Source organism: Bos indicus, chromosome 4, assembly GCF_029378745.1.
Source record: "Bos indicus isolate NIAB-ARS_2022 breed Sahiwal x Tharparkar chromosome 4, NIAB-ARS_B.indTharparkar_mat_pri_1.0, whole genome shotgun sequence".
Taxonomy (NCBI): Eukaryota; Metazoa; Chordata; class Mammalia; order Artiodactyla; family Bovidae; genus Bos; species Bos indicus.
In genome coordinates, this window is record NC_091763.1 from 93704859 (window position 1) to 93728651 (window position 23793).

The 23793-nt window shown below is 44.9% G+C and overlaps 1 protein-coding gene and 1 long non-coding RNA gene across 5 annotated transcripts in view; one reads left to right on the top strand and one right to left on the bottom strand.

Moving 5' to 3' along the window:
* Positions 1-23793, top strand: part of STRIP2 (striatin interacting protein 2) — a 49006-nt gene that overhangs the window by 15534 nt on the left and 9679 nt on the right. For 3 of the 4 annotated variants that reach the window (XM_019959067.2, XM_070788153.1, XM_070788154.1), the window contains exons 10-18: positions 384-619; positions 872-937; positions 1613-1676; positions 2477-2548; positions 5888-5962; positions 6621-6718; positions 7152-7278; positions 9763-9863; positions 13504-13570. In XM_019959067.2, the coding sequence (XP_019814626.2) occupies positions 384-619; positions 872-937; positions 1613-1676; positions 2477-2548; positions 5888-5962; positions 6621-6718; positions 7152-7278; positions 9763-9863; positions 13504-13570 (906 nt within the window). The remainder of the gene's footprint in view (positions 1-383; positions 620-871; positions 938-1612; positions 1677-2476; positions 2549-5887; positions 5963-6620; positions 6719-7151; positions 7279-9762; positions 9864-13503; positions 13571-23793) is intronic. The other variant, XM_070788155.1, reaches the window with a different exon arrangement.
* Positions 19231-20698, bottom strand: LOC139182759 (uncharacterized). The gene is made up of 2 exons (XR_011566311.1): positions 20573-20698; positions 19231-19735 (listed from the first exon to the last, which is right to left on the bottom strand). It is a non-coding gene; the product is annotated as an uncharacterized lncRNA (long non-coding RNA).

Here is a 23793-nt window from a genome sequence, read left to right on the forward strand (position 1 = left end):
CAGCCAGCCAGCTGGTGTATGCTCACAGAAGGCAAATTAATTGAATGTTCACCTAAGTAGAGCATAATTAGGAAGGAAAGTGCAGGCAAAAAAAAAAAGCATCAGTGCTTTCTGAAACCTAAGTGTGACTCTGGGATTATCTGTGCTCTGCCTCCCAGCCATTTGTGTGCTTGCTTGAGAGAGCTGCCTGTCCTGGAATTGGGCCTGGTGGGGACAGTAGGGTTGAGATGGGAAGAGAAAGTTCTCACTAGGGGTGGGTTCTTACTCCATGTTCCCTGAAGTCAGCGGCCTGGGGGTAGTGGGTAGCCTCAGACAAGGATGCCCAGACTGAGATTTCTGGACACCTTCCCTCTCTCCTTCTACCCACCCTCCTCGCCCCCCAGCAACTCCTTACTAAGCAGGACAGCTTGGACATCTACAACGAAAGAGATCTCTTTAAGACTGAGGAACCAGCCACAGAGGAGGAAGAGGAACCTGCCAGCGATGGAGAACGCACTTTGGATGGAGAGTTAGACCTGCTAGAGCAGGACCCTCTAGTACCCCCTCCACCCTCACAGGCACCCCTCTCTGCTGAACGGGTGGCCTTTCCCAAGGGCCTACCCTGGGCCCCAAAGGTCAGGTAGGTTTGATAACACCAGGGACCCCGGGCTTCAGGGTTCTAGTCACTGGAGGCTGAGGGCGGAGTGGTCTGTGTACTCAAGGCTCAGTAAGCTGGGCTGTGAGTTAGAACTCCTGGGTGGGGAGTTCCTTTATTGGCTTCCCTTCCTGTTCTAGTTTTCCATCTGGAGGGGTGGGAGCCCAGTAAGGTTCTCTCTCTCAAGGTTTGCTATTCTTCCCTTCTCTGGGATTTGTCTGTCCACCATCCTCTCAGACAGAAGGACATTGAGCACTTCTTGGAGATGAGTAGGAACAAGTTCATCGGATTCACTCTGGGGCAGTAAGTGACTGGATGGTCAGAACTGGCTATATAGAGGGGTTCTTAGGGGCCAGAGGAGTGGGTGGCTTAGAATGAGAAATGTTGCCTAATCATGGTGATACAACCCAGAGCCTTGGGCAGCTCCCAGTGACTGCTTTGGGTTCTTGCCATCTAGTTTTTTCCTTCCAGTTTCCTAGAATTTTTATGTTCTCAGCCAGGTATAGGATGTTGATCGAGTCATTTCCCTATGGGAATCAATTTCCTCATCAGAATGTTATGAGATGGTCCCTACAGGCTCTTTCCTAGAGAATTCTGTGAAGAAGCAACGTGGTGGGAACAGATCCAGTCTTTCGCCATCTCCCTACCCTTGTGAATCCCCACTGGTCACTACAAAACCTCAGAACCCATTCTTACTGCTGTTTTGCTGTCAAAAGTGTTGTTGGGCAACATGCCCTTTTAAATAGGAACCTACTCCCAGACAAAGTGAGTCCCCACTAGACTGTACAGAAACCCTAAGTTACAGAGACTCTTCTCTGTACCATTGTTCTTTTTGTGTCCTGAAGCAATAATGAGGGACCTGGTAACTTGCAGAGAAAGATCCAGGCAACCAGATGGTGAAAGTGGCCTGGTCCACGTGACTCCAGGAGTATCGGTAGTTCTCTGTACTTCTGACCTTTATGTATCTTGTGTTCACAGGGATACAGATACTTTGGTTGGATTACCTAGGCCCATCCACGAGAGTGTGAAGACCCTCAAGCAGGTGAGCAGGTTGGGCTGTCAGTCTTCAGAGAGAGGGACCCATCAATACAAATTGGATGACCCCCAGTAGGGTCCTGGGTCCTGGGTAGGGCTCTTCCACTAGACATGTTCTGAACTTGTTATTCTGTATTTCCTCTGCAAGGGTTTTGGCCAAACAGATTAAAAAAAAATCAGGTCTCTCCCTACCTATTCAGTGTCCTACATTTAGATGGATGAAAAAGTTATCCTTTCTTCTCTCATTGCTTTTCCCTCCTCCCACCCTACTCTCCCTCTTCCCACTTATCACTTCCTTTCCTCTCACTTCTCACTCCTTAGAGGCTCAGTAGCTTCCGCAGGCCCAGGATCAAGTAGCAGTCTGCTTTGTATCCGGAGAGTGTGTGAGGACGAGGAAGAGTAGTGTATTCCCTGCACAGACCTTGAGCCCAGCCTCACCTCTCCATCATCACTCCGTTCACACATGCACACACATACAGGCATCTGCAGCAGAGCTCTCAGAGCAGTGGTCCTAGGCCTGGGCTTGTTCTTTTCTTCCCCTTGCACTTTGGTTGAAGGTAGATGCTAAAGTATTTGCTGCCCATCCAATGTGGAAATATGAAATAAATAAAAATACTGTATTAAAGAACTTTGCTGATGTTCATGATGCAAAGGTGAGTAAGACTCCTGCCTTCAAAGAGTGCATGGTTTATTTGAGGTGACAGACCCATAAATAGGGCACTTCCTCGTCATTTGGGAAGTTAAGCAAGAGGCTGGTACACATGTGATCAAGGCCCTCAGCCCCTTGTTGACATCTTGTGTTCCCAGCACAAGTACGTCTCCATCGCAGATGTTCAGATCAAGAATGAGGAGGAGCTGGAGAAGTGCCCGATGTCTTTGGTAAGTCCAGGGAAAGCCTGCACAGGGGCAAGTCTCGGCAGTGCTGTCAGAGAACTTGTGTGCTTGCTGTGGGACTCTTACTGCATGCTAGGCAAGCACGGTCTCTACTTTCACAATAAGGTTGGAGAAAAACAATAGTAATTAAGAAACAAAGATTTTCAGAGAAGGCAATGGCAACCCACTCCAGTACTCTTGCCTGGAAAATCCCATGGACGGAGGAGCCTGGTGGGCTGCAGTCCATGGGGTCGCTAAGAGTCGGGCACGACTGAGCGACTTCACTTTGACTTTTCACTTCCATGCATTGGAGAAGGAAATGGCAACCCACTCCAGTGTTCTTGCCTGGAGAATCCCAGGGACAGTGAGCCTGGTGGGCTGCCGTCTATGGGGTCGCACAGAGTCAGACACGACTGAAGCGACTTAGCAGCAGCAGCAGCAGCAGATACAGTTAAGAAAATTAACATAGAATCACATACCATGTAGTAGACTACTTTAGCTTGGGCAGTCAGGGTATGTAGACCTCTGAGAAGTGACAGTTATCCAAGATCTGAGGTGCAAGAAGGAGCTGGCCATAAGAACATCAAGGCGAAAAGCATTCCAAGCAGAGAGAACAGCCTTATTAACAAGGTGAGAGCAAGCTAAGTGTTAGAAGTAGTGAATGAAGACTGTTACGGCTGGAGCACGGGAATGAGGGTTGTATGAGACAGAGTCAGAGAGGTGGTCTGGGGCCACTTTACACAGGACATTTAAGCAAAGATAGGGAGCTTGAAGTTGATTGACATGACAAAGGGAAGCCTTCAGAGATTTTAAACAGGAGTGACATGATCTGATTTATCTTTTTAAAAAATCTTTGGCTACTTTGTAAAGGCTTGACGAGGAAAGAGTTGAAGCAGGGAGTTTTGGAAACTAAAAATGATCAAGATGAGAGATGATGGTGTTTTAGACCAAGGTAGTAATTGTGGTACATGCTGCAGTCCATGGGGTCGCAAAGAGTCTGACGCGACTTAACGTCTGAACAACAACAAATTGTGGAGATAGAAGGGGATGAATTGGGGTTATATTTTGGAGGTATAGCTGACAAGAGTTGCAGTTCCATTGGATGTGGATACAGAGACATAAAGGGCAATCAAGAATAAGTACTTGATTATTTGGACTTCTCTGGTGGTCCAGTGGTTAAGACTCCACGCTTCCACTGCAGAGGGCACAGGTTCAATCCCAGCTGGGGAAGTTCTGCATGTTGCCTCAGTGCAGCCAAAAAAAATAAGAGTAACTACAGTTTGTCAAGATGAGGAGTTCTGTTTTCTTTTTTTAAAATGTGTTTTCCCCTATTTTTCTTTTATTTTTCCAACACTGCACGGGTTTCAGGATCTTGGTTCCCCAACCAGGGATTGAACCCAGGCCCATAGCAGTGAAAGTACAAGAGTACTAACCACTGGATTGCCAGGGAATTCCCAGGAGTTCTGTTTTATCAACGGTTCTATTTGGGTTGTACTGAGTTTTAGATGTCTACCCATGTAGAGCAGCCAAGCAATTAGATATATAGGCCTAGAGTTCTAGGAGAGAGGACTGACTAAGAGAAATAAATTTGGAAACTGTTTGCTCATGGACGGTGTTAAAAGCTTAGAACTTGCTGAGGTAACCTGAGGAGGAAGGAAAGAGAGAAGAGGATGGGACCCAGCACCAAGTGCTGGGGCACACCAGTGTGTTGAGGATGGGATGAGCCAGGAAAGGAGCCAGGAAAGAGGAGTAAGAAAAACACCCAGTGAGAGGACAGGAAATCCAGGAGAGTATGATGCCACAGAAGCTAAGAAAAGAAAGCCTTTCAAGAAGAAGGAGGTGATCAGCTGTGTCAAATGCTGCTGACAAATGGAGCTTGATAAGACTTGAGGTACCCATTGGCTTTGGCAACGTAGAAATGACTGGTGACCTTGATAAGAGCAATCTCAAGGGAAGTGGTGGGACTGGAAGCCAAGTTGGAGTGTACTGAAAAAGGAATGTAAAGAAAGGAGGTGGGCTTAGTCAACATAGACAAACCACATAGACATTTTGTTGTGAAAAGGAAGGTAGAAATGGGCTGGTAGCTGAAGGAGAATGTGGGGTCAAGGGAATGTTTTATAGTGTTATTGGAGGAGATACTGGAGTATGTTTATGTCCTAAGAGGGATGATCCAGGAGAAAGATAATTACAGAACCGAAGCACTCAACAAAACGAAAGTGTGTGAGCACCAGTGGCAGATGGCCTTTGATAGGAGTACCCGGTTCATCCTTCATGGCACATGGGAAGGTAGAGACTCTGGTAGATTTGGTGTTGAGAAGATGAGGCTGTGCCTATCTGATTGCTTCTGTTTTGTCCGTTAACTGAGAAGTAGGGTCAGCAACTGTTGAGGGGCTGTGGGTTGAGGGTGTTGGTTGGAAGAGAGGGGAGAATGTATGAAATAGGCCTTTTAGAAAGCAGAATATAAACATGCAGGGTCGCCAGAACGTTAAGACTTGTGTACATTTAAGCAGCAGCAGCGTTGTGTGGGATAGAAGGGGTCTGGCTATCCCTCTACCTCAGGGTCTCATGGTGGTGACCCTTGTCCCGTCACAGGGTGACGGGAGGAAGACGGACTGCACTGGCCAAAGGTGACAGTGGCCTGAGTAGCCTCTTGAGCACTAGAGGCCCCTGTCTCCCCACTCTGATAAAGGACTTAAATGGGGTCATCACAAGGACAGAGTTGTGCATAAGGGGCTGGTCCGAAAGCAGGGCTGTCGTAGAGGGTAATGGAGAAGGAAAGAAAGTAGCGTCCACCTAAACTCTTCCCTGCTCACTGTTTCTGCAGGCCTTTATTAACCCTTTCTGTGCAGTCATCCACCTCTCCTCCCTGGCTTCAGAGCCTCCCCAAGCTTTCAGATGGCCTCAGATTGACACCAGAGGAAGTGCCTCTGTGTGGGGTGTCAGTTCCAGTGTCCCAGGCATACCTGTGGCCTGAGTTAAGCCCATTATGTACAGCAAAGCAGTAATATGAGCCAAATCCTCGGTGGGAGTTCTGACTCTGACCTGGAAAGCGATATAGAAAGAACTCTGGATAGATTCCAGATAACGGGACAGCTAAAATCATAGGTTCTCAGGGCTGGAAGAGTGCTCCGAGGTCATCCAGACTAGCTCTCTGATCCTTGAAAGAGGAGATTAGGTCTCAGAGAGGGAAAGGAACTGACCCAAGGTCCTGCAGTGACTCATGAATGCAGCTCGGGTACGAAGCTGACTCCCAGCTCTTGTCCTGCCATCCTCCACAGCCAAGGAAAGATAGATTTTGGTCAACTGGAAAATGGTCTGGGCAAACTGTGTGTTTTCTTGCTGTAGGGGGAAGAGGTGGTACCAGAGACGCCATGTGAAATCCTCTACCAGGGCATGCTGTATAGCCTCCCCCAGTACATGGTAAGGAGACGGCCGGGTCTGGGCTGTGAGAGCTTCTCAGCTGCGAAGAAGAGATGGCGGAGAGCCCTTTTAAGCTGAGCCCTCTGTCACTTGAGTTTGCTTCCTGAGCCTTCAGAATTCTGATCTCCCCTTGGGGCTCCTCCAGAGGAAGGAGGACTTGTCTCTACCTCCAAGTCCTTGTTTGGGAGAGGTGGGGAATGGGGTAGGCTCCATGCAGGATGCACCAGGGGCCTCTCCTGAGTAAGCACCTTAGTCCCTCCGAGGTCCAGGGTGGCCTCTGGTGTCCTAATTGGCCTCAGTCTTCCAGGGGAGAATGCTGATGGTCTGAGGGAGAGGAAGGAAGAGGGTGAGGGGGGTGGATCTTGCCTTTCCCTCCCACCTAATTTCTAGGCATTGCCCCCACTCTCTGCTCCTTCTCTCATCCTCTTTGGAAAGAGCAGTCTTGACGCAGAACAGTCTGTAAGCACATCTCTTCAGGCTCCTTAGCCTCCCAGGCCCGTCAGGACTGGGCACCAGTTTGCCCTTCCGGAAGTAGGGAGCTTTGGTTATTGAGTGCAGAACTTGGAGCAAGGATTTCAAACACTTCTCTTGGAGCTGTTGAGTTGTGGAAGGATAGCCTTGTTGAATGGGGTAGATTTCCTCGTTTTCTGCTTCCTAGATTGCTCTGCTTAAGATTCTACTGGCTGCAGCCCCCACCTCCAAGGCTAAGACAGACTCTATCAATATCCTGGCAGACGTCCTGCCTGAGGAGATGCCGTAAGTGCTTCAGTGGGAGCAGCTGCTGAACACTCACTGTCTTGTCTGCAGTCTCTCTCATCCCTGCCTCACCTCGTTAACACTTACGGGGATTGTCTCCAAGGAGATCTCCTCTCTGCCACCAGTGGCCCCTTTCCACTGCAGTGCTCTCTCAAGCCCAGAACTGAGGGTCTGGAGGGCCACATCATTGCCAGTGACTGGCTGCATGTGTATGTGGGTGGACATTGCTAAGGGACAAGCTTGCCAAAGGCGAGAGAGAGACAAACCTCCAGACAGACTCACAAGTGGGAACTCTGGAGGTTTCCCTAGCACAGCCCAGGTTTCTCAGGTTCTGGCTCACTGGTGTGTACTGTATGTGTCCCAAACACCTGGGTCCTTGTAGGCCTCTCTCGAAGGCCACCTTCTGCACTGACTCTTCCTTTCCCCGTTGCAGCATCACTGTTCTCCAAAGCATGAAGCTGGGCATCGATGTGAACAGGCACAAGGAGATCATTGTAAAGAGCATCTCTGCCCTGCTCCTGCTGCTCCTCAAACACTTCAAACTGAACCACATCTACCAGGTGAGCAGCTCAGAGCACTTCTCCACACCCCTCAGGTGTCCTCCAGGTCCTGCCGCCCAGAGGAAGAACACAAGGGCCTTGGAGTCCAGCAGAGCATCGTTCTCAGTCTTACGGAATCCAGATACGTGTTGCACAAGCTTGGGGCACAAGGTGGGGAATTGTCCTAGAAAGTTGCAAACATCTGTGTCCTTTGAACATTATCCAGGGGTCGTAGGTAGGAATCCCTAGCTTCTTGGGAATATGCCCAGCCAGCTTTGAAGCAATGGAACACAGGACTCAAGCATGCCGCCAAAAGGGGAGCGGGGGGGTGCCAAGCATACTTTTCTGTATGTGAAGCATTCTTCTAACATTTGAGATAGAATTCTATATAAGGCATCCTCTAGCTCATAAGGGCTTTGAAGTTTTATAAAGGATACAGATGTAAAGCAGGCAATTATGGAGTGATAAGTGCTGTGTTACAGGTAAGCATTAGCTGCTATGAAAACACCTAATCCAGCCTGAGGTGGAGAAGCTGTGACTCCTAACCTGAGTCCTACAGAAAACTTGTTAGCCAGGGTGCAGGAGTTGTCAGGGAATGATGGCAGGAAGCATTTAAAGCAGAAAAGCTGATTTGTGAAACTCCTGAGGGCAGAGGGCAAAGTACCTTTGGAAACTAATCAAATGTTTCTGGAGTTCTGCATGGGGTAGAGGGAGACGGGGAGGTCTGGTGGTAACGTGAAGCTGGAGAGGACGGTGGGGAGCAGACAGCAATTCCTGTGCTACCACACGGTTAGTGGGTACTTACACTGTGGCCGGCACTCTAATCGGTTCATCTGGGATCTCATTAAAATCTCTCAACACTGCGAGGTGGGTCTTATTTTATTCCACTGAGGCTAAAAGAGGTTAGGAACCTGCTTCCGCATAAGAGCAATGTTTGCCATGCCACGGAGTTTGGACTTAGTGCTGTGGGTGTTGCCAAGACATAGGAGAAGATGGGGGCAGTGAGTGAGTGTTCTCTGTGGTGAGACATGGAGAGGAGGCGGAGCTTCTCATTCTTGCACAGAGGCTCTGCCCCATTCCTCCTGAGAAGTCAGAACCAAGCTTGCTGCTAAAACAGCAGGAGCTCAGTGCAGGGAGGCCCTGCAGAGTCTGTGTCCATGGCAGGTTCAACTGTACAACCTGGATATGTATCCACTTTAGTGCATTCAGAGACATCTTGTAGTGTGTTAGGGTACCCCGAGGACACACACTTCTACCAATATTTGCAGAGCAGCAGCAGGGCTGGGAGGAATAGGGAGGGATGAGTGAGAAATAGTGTTCCTAGTAGAAAGAGATCTGCGTGTGTGTGCTTCTGTCTGCTTCTCTTGGTGGGCAGTATGTGGATCCACAGCCAGACGGGTGGGTGGCCTGATGGGCCTTGCCAGTACATGTCAGTGTGTCCTGACAAGGCTACAGACATGTCTCAAACTGAAAGATGTTTCCCATCACTTGACAGTAGGTTTGTATTGGCTCCTGCACCTGAGGCTTTGCAAAATACCCTGATTCAGCTGCCAGGGAGAAGATATTTGAGCAGAAGAGAGAACTGGGCAACACAAGCTGACTCCTCACTTCTAACCACACACCTCGGGAGAGGGCAGCTGAGTGTGCTGCCATGGCTATTTTTTGGTGATCAGGAATCAATAAGAGCTAAGGGATTTAAAACACTGCAGTTCTGTGCTTTTTCAACCAGTTTCTACACTTAGAGTAGTTTAGATTCTGGAGACAAACTGTGTGTGATGCTGTTCAGTGTATCATGGGCAAAAGCCGGATGACACTGCCCCAGTAGGTCTTCCTGGAAGCAAACCCCATCCAAATTCAAGAGAGCGAAGTGGAGCGCGATGTTCTATTGTTTAACCCATCAAAAAGATCTTGGGCTTATTCTTAGTGCATTATTTGTTGACTGAAGGACTCTTGTTGATTCATTAAAATACTGATATTCTAAGTATAGGGGCTAGTCCAGTGAACCAGACCCACCCTGGAGCCCACGCTCCAGTGGTTCATTTGGTTACCACGCACCGTATCCATCCTGACTGAGTGATGCCAACAGTTGTTGGGCTGCACCTGTTCCTGGCATATCCATCACAGTTGAAACTCTGTGAGCCAGAGCTTTGGTATGGGAGGCAACTCCCTTGGGGAGCCTTCCTTTTGCTGTAGAGCTTAGGAACAAATCTCACAGCAATTCCTTCTGTTTATCTGGAGTGGAATTTTCTTTCTGGCTTGTGTACATTTTGTGCTTTTGGTGAGGCGCTTGCAACATACACGCACTGCAGACTGTCCCCTTCTATGTTGGCTAGGCTGGCTGAAGAGGGCTCTCCCCACGTCCCAGATGGGAAGACTGTTAACACAAGTGGACAGTGGATATTCTTAGGAATGGGTGTCAGAATTGTACTTGCCTCTTTATTTTTCATATAGACCTTCTATTCTCCCCAAAATAAGCTTCCTTTCTGCTTTGATTTTTTAATTCAGTTTGAATATGTATCACAACATTTGGTATTTGCCAACTGCATCCCATTGATCCTGAAGTTCTTCAATCAAAATATCTTGTCCTACATCACTGCCAAAAACGGGTAAGGACTCTGGACAGGTTTATTTCAAAAGGCTGTTTGGGGATTGAGAAATTATTTTGTCTCTGAGCCGCCTTTCCATTCTCCCTGGTCCTTTCTGTCTTAGAGCTGTCTGTCAAATTTCGTTTTCTTGAGGTATTACTGGTGGGGTGTATGATTTGGCCTCTTCACAAAGATATTTGTAACTTAATAGTTTTGAAAACTGTAATGCCATAACTCAAAAGAAGCTGCACCGATAAATTTCAGCCCTGTGGATCCTTTCAGAAGGATCCAAAAATGTTATTTTGTGAAGCAGCTGGCTTGTCTGGCCAGCCCTGATTTTAGTATAAATCATAAATTGAATTAAATTTGTAAAGGGTTATACAGAATTTGTAATTTAAGGTAAACAATAGACCCTTACTTCGATAGATCAATTTGTAGTTTAAAAACTGCAGTATTTTCACATCCATTATTTCATTTAATCTCCTCATCAGTGCTAAGACATATCACAACAAGTTTTATTCCCATTTCTTTAGTTAGGAAACAAATTCAGAAAGGTTAATTGACTTATAAGGATAGCACACCAGAGAGACCCTTTAAGTAAGCAGAAGAGGCAGGGTTAAAACACAGTTGCTATGGCTTGCTCCAGCCAAGTGGGGACTTGGAGGGTTAACAGAGTAGGCCCTTGTTCCTTAGTTTGCTGCTTACACAAAAACCGGAAGCGTGTTAATCAGTAAAGTTGACCAGAAGTGCTTTACCAGAGGCAAGGTTCCTAAAATAGAAGAAGGCTGACGTGACACTTGAGGTGGCTGGAGAGGGGCTAGGAGATGTTGGCCCCACAGTCTGTCAGCACTGCCAGAAACTCCACCCTGGAGAGACAGCCTACTTCTGTGTAGCTTAAAACACACACAGAACCCAAAGCCACAGGACCTGGATTCCTGACCTGGATCTGCCACTTGCTAGCTGTGTCATTTCAAGTGTAAGACACTGTGTTTCTCTGAGCCACAGTATCTTCATCTTTAAAGTGAGAATAATACCTACTCTGACTCTATCATAGACTTTTATAAGCATTAGTTAGGATAAACATACATGAGAGCGCTTTACTTTTCCTGTTTGGAGGAAGCACTAGAGAATGGGTTTATCCTCACTACAAAGAGACTTCTGCCCCTTAAAAATGGCACTTACGACGTGCTAGTTGCTCACCAGGGAAAACTGAAAGTGTCTGTGAGGCTGGGGAAGGGCCACAGCTTCATGAAGGCACCTGTGTGTGTCAGCTCACACAGAATGGGGATTTGTTAGGAGGAAATGAAGAACCTCGGACAGAGGTGCAGCTCTGGGCCTCAAGGTCAGTCTGTAGCACACAGAACCCAGGGGGCCATGTGCCTCCAATCTGTGGCCACTCGGCCTCTGCACCTCTGCTCCAACTTTTCCTCTCTCACTGACAAATAGTTTTGTCTGCTTCCTAAACCAGAATTTGCCTGCAATGCAGGACACCCAGGTTCAATCCCTGCTTGGGTCGGGACGATGCCCTGGAGAAAGGAATGGCCACCCACTCTAGTATTCTTGCCTGGAAAATCCCATGGACAGAGGAGCCTGGCAAGCCACCTATAGTCCATGGGGTCACAAGAGAGTTGGACACAACTGAGCGACTAAGTGAAATATGTCTAAGCCACTTAGTGAAAATATGCCTGCCTGAGCTAAACATGCTCCTGTACCACTTCAGAGACTGAATTGGCTCTTGATCCCTGTTCCACATGCCCAGGGTTCGAGGTCCACCCTTGGATCAATAACTGTGGCTGAGGAGTGGGGTTCAGGAGCTTGGTGCCCCCGCACTGTGGGCCTAGAAGTAGGGGGCAGACAATCCAATAGGTGCCCTTCGGGTTCCATTTGGAGCTGGAAGAGTGGTAGTACCAAACTGCGCTGTTTGCTGAGGTCAGCCTGGGTACAGGGTTCCTCTTATGCGTTACCTATGAGGTTTACTGTTGCATAATCTCAAGAATTTGAGCGCCTTCTGCTTGCTACTGCAGTTTCGTCATAGCTCTTACAATCTAGATATACTAGAAACCTGGAACTTTATGCCCCCTTAGGGTAGAATTTGGGCTCTGGTAGAATTTAATACAATGAGATTGAAACAAATCCATCTTGGATTCCCCACCCTTATTTCCCGGTTGCCAGTACCTACTTTGCCATGGGGCTTTGTCAGTAGAAAGTGGGTAGATAAGTAGATGAGCCAGCCAGGAATCTTTATCCTAATGGAGCAGTGTGAAACTGGCAACCCTGGAGAACCTAGTAGGTACATCCACGGCCCTCTCCTCTCCTGCCCTGATTCCCTTAGGTTATCTTTGGGGGTTTCTTGGACAAAGGTCAACATTTCTAGTCAAATAAATTGTTGCCTTTTGCTTGGATAGAAGTTTTGACTTTGAAATATAGAAGAGGTCCAAGGAGCCCCATATTCCTATTTATATCCTATGCTTTGCCAATGTCGTTTATCCATGTCCAGTTATTCTAACTGGAGTGGTTTGGTGTTTAAAACCTCATGGGAGTAAACTAATTAGCCTTCAATTAAAATAAATAAATTAAAAAAAAAAAAGAACCTCATGGGAGGAAAAAAAAAGGAACTTCCCTGGTGGTTCAGTGATTAGGACTCCACGCTTCCACTGCAGGGGGCACAGGTTTGATCCCTGGGTCAGGGAACTAAGATCCCACATGCCCCTCAGCCTGGCCAAAAAAGTTTTTTTTCTTTTAAAGACAAACCTCATGGAATGTCAGAAGCAGAAAGAGCATTAGAGATTAGATTAGCTAGTCTAAATGCTGCATTGTACCCATGAAAAAGGGAGGAGGAAAGAGCTGTCAGCTGGAGTGGCCGGGGCCCCGTCATCATGCGGTGGTTCCTTCCCCTGCTGACTCATGCCTGTCTCCCTGGGCTCACCGCAGAGCCTCCAGCTCCCTTGCGGTCAGCCAGGGTCTCTTTTGGGAGCAGATGCGGTTACCATCCTTGAGCTACTAGATGGGCCCAGCTGCAGGAAGCTGCCTCTGTCTCAGGCTTCCTCTTGGAGTGGCTTCTGTGGTTTTTCCCCAGAGGTCCTGGCTTTCCGAAACATCTGGTAAGACACAGGAGAGGTCTTCATTCTCACAGGTTGTTATTAACTTACTGACCAGAGACACATTAATACATCTTTTTGTTACCTTAACGTTACTGACTGGAGATGTTTCACTTCACTTTCATAACAAATCGCCAGCCACAGGCATTAGTTTCTGCAAAACTCCTTCAGTCAATAATGTGTAAAGTGGGATGAGTTTGGGCAACATCTTTGGGCGCACAATTATATACACACAAATATACACTTAAACACAGAAACACAAATGCATACGACCTTATGTATTTCTTTAAAGAACAGAAGAGAACTGTGGCTATGCCGAGGCGCTTTCTCTGCTTTCTCTTGCCTCTGAAAGAACTCTGTCAGTCCTTCTCATGGCTATGAGGAGAGGAGACTGGATCTGGAGGTGCCTGGCACCAGAACCCTCAGTTTCAGCTGAAGTCACTAAGCAATTCTGGAAATAGATGGGGCTAGCTGAAGAGAAATAACCTCCTGCCCTTTCGGATGTAGCCGTTTGCTGCCTTTGCCATTTACCTAAAGCCTGTTCTTATCTCTGCATCTTGCAGCATCTCGGTCCTGGATTACCCATGCTGTACCATCCAGGATTTGCCGGAGCTTACTACGGAGAGCCTGGTAAGCAAGTAGGGATTTGGTAGCCTTTGAAATTGCCATGTGGCAGAGGTTGGCATTTGCTCTTCCTTTTCTTTTCCAGCCCCCTCATGCCCTGGTTTGGGAGTCTTAGATGAATAAAAGCATATTGGCAAGAGCACAGAGGTAGTAGGGGCTTAGATCTGCTGACCCAGTCGAGAAAGATTTGGAAAAGCTGAGCATAGCATTTTGTAGAGAAAAGGGTCAGTGAAAAACACTGAAGAGGAGAGGGAATTTAGAAAGATAATGGGGCTGAAACTGAGTGTAAACAGCTGTTCTGAATGGCAGGTGCATCTCTGCTGCTCTAGCCTAATTGTCTTCTTTCTTCTGTGTCACAGGCTTGTCTCATTTTCATAAGGTTATATAAACCCTGGGGTGTGTACTTCAGAAAATACTTGCCTGGGTCTTTCTGAGGCAAAATTCAATATGGCCACAGAAGGATGACCCAGAAAGTTCCTCATGCCAGAAGCAATTCCAGGCAAATCAGAAAAGTCCCTCAGTCCTTCTGAATCCCATGAAACTGACTGATAGGCAGCACGTTGAAATCAAGTATCTACCTCCTCATGTATTATTGCTGCAGCTCCTTCGGTGTACCTAAGCCCATCCCCGTACGCTGTTGCACTGGAATTGTTTATCTGTATCTGTTTTTCCATTTGACTGAAAACTCCCTGAAGGAAGAGATAGTATCATCTTTCTTTTATATCCCGAGTCTAGCACCATGTTCAGTACATGAAAGGAGCTTAATAAATGATCAGATGATGGCACCTGTGTGTGCCCCAACCCCTTGTCCCCAATTTTTAATACCTGCACAATGTCACATCAGAAAACTTCATTGTGCAAAAAGTACCTGTACCTTGTGTGGCACAGGTTTTACAGAACTGTAAGGTTTGTGACTGGAGGGGACCTGAGAAGCATTTGGCCCAACCCCATATTTCAAAGATGAGAAACCTGAGGGTTGAAGTGACTTGTCAGGTCCACTCCTCATAGCCGACAGACCTTGAATGAGAGGAAGAGCCATGTCCTAAGACACCAAGTCTAGCTCCTTTTTCAGCACCAGAGCAGATATTCCCTTTTTTAGATATGGCCTCAGCAGAGAAGCAAGCTGGGAGCTTCTTACCTCTGCAGAGAGAGGTAATGAGTTGTCTAATCCTGTTTATGATGTTATTCAATCTTTAAAACAACTGTATGAGGTTGTCATCGGTGCTTTATAGGTGGAGAAGTTAAAAGTAGTTGAAAGTAAAGAGCCAGGGTGGAGACATGCAGCCCCACCAATCAGACTGAAATGAGGACTGCCCTTTCGAACAGAAACAGGGGTGCACGGATAGCATTAAAGCTCTACTGTGAATAGGGTATTTCAAAACACAGTCATCTTCTCAATCCCATAACTAGGGATTGATGGAAACTATACTTTTGTATCGGAGAAGGCGATACCACCCCACTCCAGTACTCTTGCCTGGAAAATCCCATGGATGGAGGAGCCTGATAGGCTGCAGTCCATGGGGTGGCTAAGAGTCGGACACGACTGACTGACTTTACTTTCCCTTTTCACTTTCATGCATTGGAGGAAATGGCAACCCACTCCAGTGTTCTTGCCTGGAGAATCCCAGGGACGGGGGAGGCTGCGTCTATGGGGTTGCACGACTGAAGCGACTTGAGCAGCAGCATACTTTTATATATCTTCCGATTAACCTTTTGGGATATGAACATAAAATTATTGAAATAATCGTTATGCCTCTGAGAAGACTGTTGTTATCTAAGAGGGGGTGAAAGCACATACCTTTTCATAATGAAAAACAGATTTCATGCTAGGTGTTCTTATTCTTTCTGTGAAGCTACAGTGGCACCTGGTGGTTTCATTTGGTAACCACAGATTTTTTATTTTTTAGAAGTACTTCCCTGAGCCCAGTCATGGACTTAACTAGCTAGTTTACTCCACATAGATCCTCAATACAGTGGTTTGTTTGTCTAAACTAATGGCTTCTGTCCTTAGAGAGGACTAGTGTTTATATGAGTAAGATTTATCTCTTTTTTTCACGCTCAGTGAATTAATTGTAAGCACAGCATACTGGCGTTTTAAGTACATAGTATTTTCTTTAAATAACCTTTCAAGTCCCCCCTCCCCATGACTTTAAAATCGATATATATTGAAGAAAATTGAGGAAATACAGAAAAATACGGGAAAGAAAATAAAAATACCCTTAGTAAACTATTTGCATCTGTGCATGCTTGTGCGCATGCTCATTTGCTCAGTCGTGTCCGACTCTTTGCGACCCTATGGACCGTAGCCGGCCAGGCTCCTCTGTCCATGGGATTCCCCCAGGCAAGAATACTGGAGTGGATTTCCATGCCCTCCTCTAGGGAATTTTCCCGACCCAGGGATCGAACCCATGTCGCTTACATCTCCTGCATTGGCAGGTGGGTTCTTTACCACTAGCACCGCCTGGGAAGCCCAAACTACTTGTATATAACCAATGTTAATATTTGGTTGCAATTAACCATATATCTGGAGAAGGCAATGGCACCCCACTCCAGTACTCTTGCCTGGAAAATCCCATGGACAGAGGAGCCTGGTGGGCTGCAGTCCATGGGGTCGCTGAGGGTCAGACACGACTGAGCGACTTCACTTTCATTTTTCACTTTCATGCATTGGAGAAGGAAATGGCAACCCACTCCAGTGTTCTTGCCTGGAGAATCCCAGGGACGGGGGAGCCTGGTGGGCTGCCGTGTCTGGGGTCGCACAGAGTCCGACATGACTAAAGTGACGCAGCAGCAGCAGCAGCAGCAACCATATATCAGAGGGTAAAGCGTCTGCCTACAATCCGGGAGACCCGGGTTCAATCCCTGGGTTGGGAAGATCCCCTGGAGAAGGAAATGGCAACCCACTCCAGTACTCTTGCCTGGAAAATCCCATGGACTGAGAAGCCTGGTAGGCTACAGTCCAGAGGGTTGCAAAGAGTCCGACACGACGGAGCAACTTCACTTTCACTTTCATATATATATATATATATTCACTCACACACACACATATTTAAGAAAATAAGGACTTTACATGTTTCCATTCACATAGCTGCACATAATATTCCACTACTTAATTTTTTTAAAAAACGATTGTTTCATACTATTATTGGGCATTTATTATAGTGTTCTTCCTATAACTCCAAAATGAACATCCTTGCACATGAATCTTTGACCTTATCTCTGATTACTTCCTTAAGATAGATTTCTAGAAGTGGAGTTACTTGGCTAAGGTAGTCTTGATTCATATTTTTTCAGTTTTCTGAGTTTGAACTGAGTTCAACCTCATTTGGAACTCTAACTATGTATATGCTACTGCTAAGTCGCTTTAGTTGTGTCCGACTGTGTGACTCCATGGACGGCAGCCCACCAAGCTCTGCTGTCCCTGGGGTTCTCCAGGCAAGAACACTGGAGTGGGTTGCCATTTCCTTCTCCAAACTACGTATATAATGGACATGAAATAAAGGCAAAGTTAGTGGCACATTAATTTCTAAATTCTCATTTTGTAAAAATATCTAGCTCTGCAATAGGCCATCTTTACCTATGTAATGAACAGTTTCCTCACCCCCTGGCACAGGAAGGCTTACAGTTTCTAAATTTCCAAAAGTCTGTGTTCAAATTCAATCCACTAAACTAGGAAAAAATTGAAATTAAATCCCAAATATAAGAGAAGGATGATGTACATATGACTGTATGGAAGTTAGGTGTGATCTTTGGAAGGAGGTTGCTAGCACAGGCAGGGGGTATGGCCTCAACAAGTATTGTAGGATGTTCAGCGTCTGGGTGGCTGTTTTGAGCAATGGTATGAACAATAGGTATGTAACATGATGCTTTAGGAGTGAAATATATTCGATCTTTTATATTTATTAATATCCTTTTAACTTTATGTGTACTTTATAACATATCATGTTATTACGATAATACATTTTTTTGTGTGTGTGTGTTTCAATGATGGAAACTTTTTTTTTTTTACCTTTTTTTTAAAAATTTTATTTTATTTTTAAACTTTACATAATTGTATTAGTTTTGCCAAATATCAAAATGAATCCGCCACAGGTATACATGTGTCCCAATGTTCATCGCAGCACTGTTTATAATAGCCAGGACATGGAAGCAACCTAGATGTCCATCAGCAGATGAATGGATAAGAAAGCTATGGTACATATACACAATGGAGTATTACTCAGCTATTAAAAAGAATACATATGAATCAGTTCTAATGAGGTGGATGAAACTGGAGCCTATTATACAGAGTGAAGTAAGCCAGAAAGAAAAACACTAATACAGTATACGATAATACATTTATAATTTCTAAATAAACATACATTATATTTTGAAGTCAATGAGTATCAGAGCTAGAAGTTTCTTAGTATTTTGCCCAGTCTTACCCTCTGCTCATAAAGAAACAGGTGGAGTGGTGAAGTGTTATCCAAAGCAGAGGGTCAGAATGTACATGACCTGGCCATTTGCAAAGAAATATTTGACATTTCGTTTTAGATCAAGCAAGTGAAATTATTAAGTTCTTTTGAAAAAAAAATTATTTATTTTAGGCTGCGCTGGGGCTTTCTTTAGTTTTGGCGAGTTGGAACTACTCTCTGGTTGTGGTGTGCAGGCTTCTCATTGCAGTGGCTTCTCTAGTTGCAGAGCACAGGCTCCAGACCTTCGGCTCAGTAGTTGCAGCTCCCAAGCTCTAGAGCACAGGCTCAGTAATTGTGGTGCACGGGCTTAATTGTCCCCTGGCATGTGGGATCTTTCCAGACAAGGGACTACACCTGTGTCCCCTGCATTGACAGGCAATTTCTTAACCACTGGACCACCAAGGAAGGCCTAAGTTAATTCTTAAAAGGTACTTCATCACTAAATTCCTCAAATTTGGGTTTGATTTATATTCAGAAATACCTATACAAATATGTTCATATCACTTAAATTTATATGCTTGATCCTTTCATCTATCTCTATTATTTTCTCTCTTTTTCTGTATTAGTTTCTAACCCAGATATTTACAGATATTCCAGAAGATTTTTGTGTTATTGTTTTCATTTTTGTTTTATTTATGTTCAGGTATTAAGGTCTCTGGAGAAGGTAATGGTACCCCACTGCAGTACTCTTGCCTGGAAAATCCCATGGACGGAGGAGCCTGGAAGGCTGCAGTCCATGGGGTCGCTGAGGGTCAGACACGACTGAGCGACTTCACTTTGACTTTTCACTTTCATGCATTGGAGAAGGAAATGGCAACCCACTCCAGTGTTCTTGCCTGGAGAATCCCAGGGACGGGGGAGCCTGGTGGGCTGCCGTCTATGGGGTTGCACAGATTAGGACACAACTGAAGCGACTTAGCAGCATTAAGGTCTCTAGCATTACTTTTAGGCATTATTTAGCCAGTGATTTATGACCTCCTTAAAAAAGTCTTTGTTTTTACATTCACTGTCACTATTTAAAACCAACAGTGCAATTAGCATTATTGTTTCTCTATTCTACATCAAATGTGAACATATCATAAGGTATACATCCATTTTCCATGAGGTATTTATACAAAAGAAGGACCATGGATAAATGGTGGGTTGTTTTTTTGTTTTTGCATTTTTTTCAATTTTCCTGGTTGTCACCCTTTCTGTAATGAGTGCTAGGTGGTTTTTGTTTTTTTTTTTTTAACTCACATTCCCAGATCCCTCCTCAAAGCACAAATAGCTTGCTAAAGCTTCCCAGATGACTTTGAATTTTCTTTTCTTTTCCTCCATACCTCCTCACATCACTTTTAAGAATAATAACTCTTATTATACCTAGATCTAGGTCCTTAATCTAGCAGGAACTTAATTGTCAGAAATTCATATAAGAAAGTTATTCTAAAACAGTGTGGGAAAAGAAGATGTAAGCTAATAATAGGATTTCATTTTCAGTTATGTGAACCATAATAAATTAAAAGAATCATTTACCAAGAAATGACTATTATTGTGAATTTTCAATCACTAAGTATTATAACTTCACAAATATTTTTGCAAATAGGTTCAAATAACTGCAGGACTGACATGGCATGAAAAACCCGAGTTTGTAATATAGAAAAGGCAGACAGTGGGCTTTGCCACTACAGCTTTAAGTGATCTTGAGCAAGTTTCCTGTAGGCTGTAGGAGTTTCATCTATAAAAGAAAGAGAGGTTAGAATTAGATGAGCATCAGCTTTCCTTAGGCTATAGAATTCTAGATTCATTATAAAACAGATAAGTTACTATTAATAATTTCAATTTCTTGCCTGAGGGAAGACAAAGACACAGAGAACTGCCCCTTTATAAAGGATTTAAATTTCCCAAAGGTGCAACTCTCTTTCTATGAGCTCACCCATGAGCCTTTCCACATGTATTTTTCCTTTCAGTAAACTTTTTACTCTTTAAAAAAATGAACAATTTCAGTTTCTCAATGAAGAGCTGGTTTTCAATTTGAAAGTAGTGTCATCACTTCGGGACTTTAATAAGCTGTTAAGGATCTTCCCTGGTGATCCAATGGCTAAGACTCCCAATGCAGGGGGCCTGGGTTTGATCCCTGGTCAGGGAACTAGATCCCACATGCTGCAACTAAAGATCCTGAGTGCTGTAACTAGACCCAGCAGAGCAAATACATAAATATTTTTAAAAGAGAAAAAAAAAAAAACCTGTTGAGAAGGTTTGAGTTAGATTATATTTAACACTTTGCAGCATTTCTTTAAAGGCTCAGTCACTCCCCTTTAAGGCAGGAAACTTCAATGTTTTGTTGTTGTTGGTTTTGCTTGTTTGAAGTAAGAATTACAGTAGGACATAAGAAAGAGCTCTACCATTAGGTCTGAAAGACCCTGAGAAAGAATGAGGTCAAACCATATTTTCTTTTAGTAATTATGTCTGGAATTCCTTAAGTGCGATCAGAAGATGAATAGTAACTAAGATAGAGTGTTAGAATTCAGTGAGTACTGGAAATCTAGGTTTAAGCCCTGGTTTGGGCACTTACCATGTGACCTTAGTCAAACTGCCTTCCTCTTTCTGGGTCTCAGGCTTTGCTTCTATGGATAACAGACTGGGACCAGAACAGTTGAGTCTCTTTCGGCGCTCAGATTCTTACCAATCTGATCTCAGTACGAAAGGAAGAAACACTCTGTTCTTCCTTTCCTCATGAGTTAATTATCCACTTAATTGGCGTAAGCCTGGGTTTTTGTTTGGCTTGGCTCACTCAGCAGAGCTGTGGATGGATCTTTGAGAACAGAACCCTTGTGCCTTAGAAATGCTCTGAAAGGGTAGGATGTGATTGCTGAACTGAATCTTCAGACCAAAGGTGTATGCAAATATTTATTTGTGAGAGTGGAACATGGGCAAATACTTTTTTTTAATTTTAGCTGGCTGAAAGTGAGTTAAGCTCTTGCTTTGAATACTGTTAAGTACCAGGAACAGGAGAATATAGCCAGCCAAGTGCTGCTGTTCACAAAATATATCCCCCCACAGAAGTTTGCATCTTACTTAATATGCTGAGTTCTTAAAGAAAGAAAGAAAGGTGACCTGCTTTAAACGAACATTAAAAAATCTTCAAGACCAGCAAATCTAGAGATTTCCCTGGTGGTCCAGTGGTTAAGACTCTGCCCTTACACTGCAGGGGGTGTGGGTTCCATCCTTGGTCAGGAAAATAAGACCCCACATGCCATGCTGTGCATCCAGAAAATAAATAGAATCAGTTCAGTTCAGTCGCTGAGTCGTGTCTGACTCTTTGCGACCCCATGAATCACAGGACACCAGGCCTCCCTGTCCATCACCAACTCCCGGAGTTCACTCAGACTCACGTCCATCAAGTCAGTGATGCATCCTCTGTCGTCCCCTTCTCCTCCTGCCCCCAATCCCTCCCAGCATCAGAGTCTTTTCCAATGAGTCAACTCTTCGCATGAGGTGGCCAAAGTACTGGAGTTTCAGCTTTAGCATCATTCCTTCCAAAGAAATCCCAGGGCCGATCTCCTTCAGAATGGACGGGTTGGATCTCCTTGCAGTCCAAGGGACTCTCAAGAGTCTTCTCCAACACCACAGTTCAAAAGCGTCAATTCTTCGGTGCTCAGCTTTCTTCACAGTCCAACTCTCACATCCATACATGACCACTGGAAAAACCATAGCCTTGACTAGACCGACCTTTGTTGGCAAAGTAATGTCTCTGCTTTTCAATATGCTATCTAGGTTGGTCATAACTAAGTGCGGCTTAAAAAAAAAGGACAGACAGACTGGCAAATCCAAATAAGTACTCACAGACCTAAAGGCTTTCTGGAAAAAATAATAATTTGTTGGGTTGGAAGAAGGGAGAAGGCTTGGGCAAGGCTCTGACAAAGCAGACAAGCCTGGGCGAGCCACTGACCAGTATGTGTGCTTTCGATGCCTGCTCCACGATGCCAGAAGTGGGCCTACTTACAGACATCAGGGAAGCGTCATTAGAAGGAAAGCAGAGCAAGGCCCTGGGCAGGTGAGACTGCCTTCAGGGGGAACTAGCGCAGCTCGTAGGACTCCTGAGACTCAGCTCTCAGGAAAAGGTAGCCACAGTCAACATTCTGTCACTCAAAGCTTTTTAACTTTTACACCAACTGGAGAAGGTAAGCCACAGAATTATTGAATGGTCAGAGCTAAAATGATCTTAAAGGTTATCTTAGTTCAACCTCTTATAGGAAACAGGGAAATTACTTGCCTGAGATGATACAGCCGGGGTCAAAGCCATGACCCAGGTGTCCTGGTGCCTATTCCAGGGCTGCTTCTACAAGACCAGGCCGCTATTTCCGTACTCCATAAGGAACGCAAGGCTTTTATGCATATTAGAAGTCAGGATAAAGGAAGCCCACAATGGAAATATAGTTACTTTTCCCATATGTTTTTTTGTTTCACTGCTTCTTATTTTAAAAAATAAACATATAAAAGTCTGTCTCCTCTGTTAGCCACACAAGATGTAACATCTATAAAACCTGATCTGTGTTTTGGGCAAGCAGGATTAGCTAATGCACCTGAGTGGAAACTCCCACGGAAGTTTCATTTAGAACAAAACAGGTGGTTTTCATGGGACCGGTTCTAAACACAATATTGAACATTTGCTAGAGGAAAGAAATTGTTATTATTTTGATCACTGCATGTGGCTAACATGACCTTGGTTCCCAGACCCAAGATCGAACCTGGGCCCCTGTAGTAAACATGTCAAGTCCTAACCACTGGACCACCAGGGACCATCCTGGGAGAACATTATTTCTAAACAATATTTCTGAAAAGCTTCCCTGCAACTTCTTGATCCTCAGTATTATTTATTTTTAGGAGAGCCTAATATCCTTACAGGTGTTGGCTGTTCATCTCACAGTTGACGTATGTCTACCTTGCTTGCTTCAGATTCATTTGTGTGTGTTGGGGGGTAATCTCCCACTCACCAGAAAGCAGTTGACTTCTGCTCATTCCTCACTTCCACATTCTCCTCTCACACTGAAGACTTGAGGAACTTCCAAGGTGTTAGTTTGACCACCATATGTGTTAACTGATTCATGTAGCTTCTGATACCAATATATATTTACGAACCCCAGAATCCATAAAGACTCTTATTTTTGTCCCTGAAAGATGTTTCTGTGAGTAATTACCTGTTTCTGATCTGACATCCATCTGTTTGGGTGCTCACAAGCTATTAAGAAACAGTCAAGAGAAACACCTGGTTCAAATTAACCATCTGCCATTTTTCCAACCGTGCTAGAGAATTAAGTAATTTACTGCAATATGGTTTGATAAAGGAGGGCAGAGGTTGATTTTTTTTTAATTAACTGTAATGAATATCAGATCCATCCAATACTGTTTGAAATCTGCCGGAATAATTCTTGGCAATTACCAACATAGCTTACATAAATGCAAAGTATATGGGGGTAAAATTCTGTCATCTCTTTTCTGATCCTAAAGCAGAAAGCTACACGAGAAATCTTGCTCAAACGATATTCCTATGTTCATATATCATCTTTCTAACCAGTACTTGCTCTTGGTACAGAGTCTTCCAGGATCGTGTCTTCCAGCTGTGTGTTTTCAGAGGAAGGATACTGCATGCCTTGAGGAGAAGGGAGGATGTGAGAAGTGGGATGGAAAGGAGGTAGCATTTCATATGGAAGGCTTCACTTGAACTGACCAACCGTGACTTCCAGATTCTGGGAAGGAAAGCCTTGTAGGTGTTGAGATAATGATTGTTGTTGT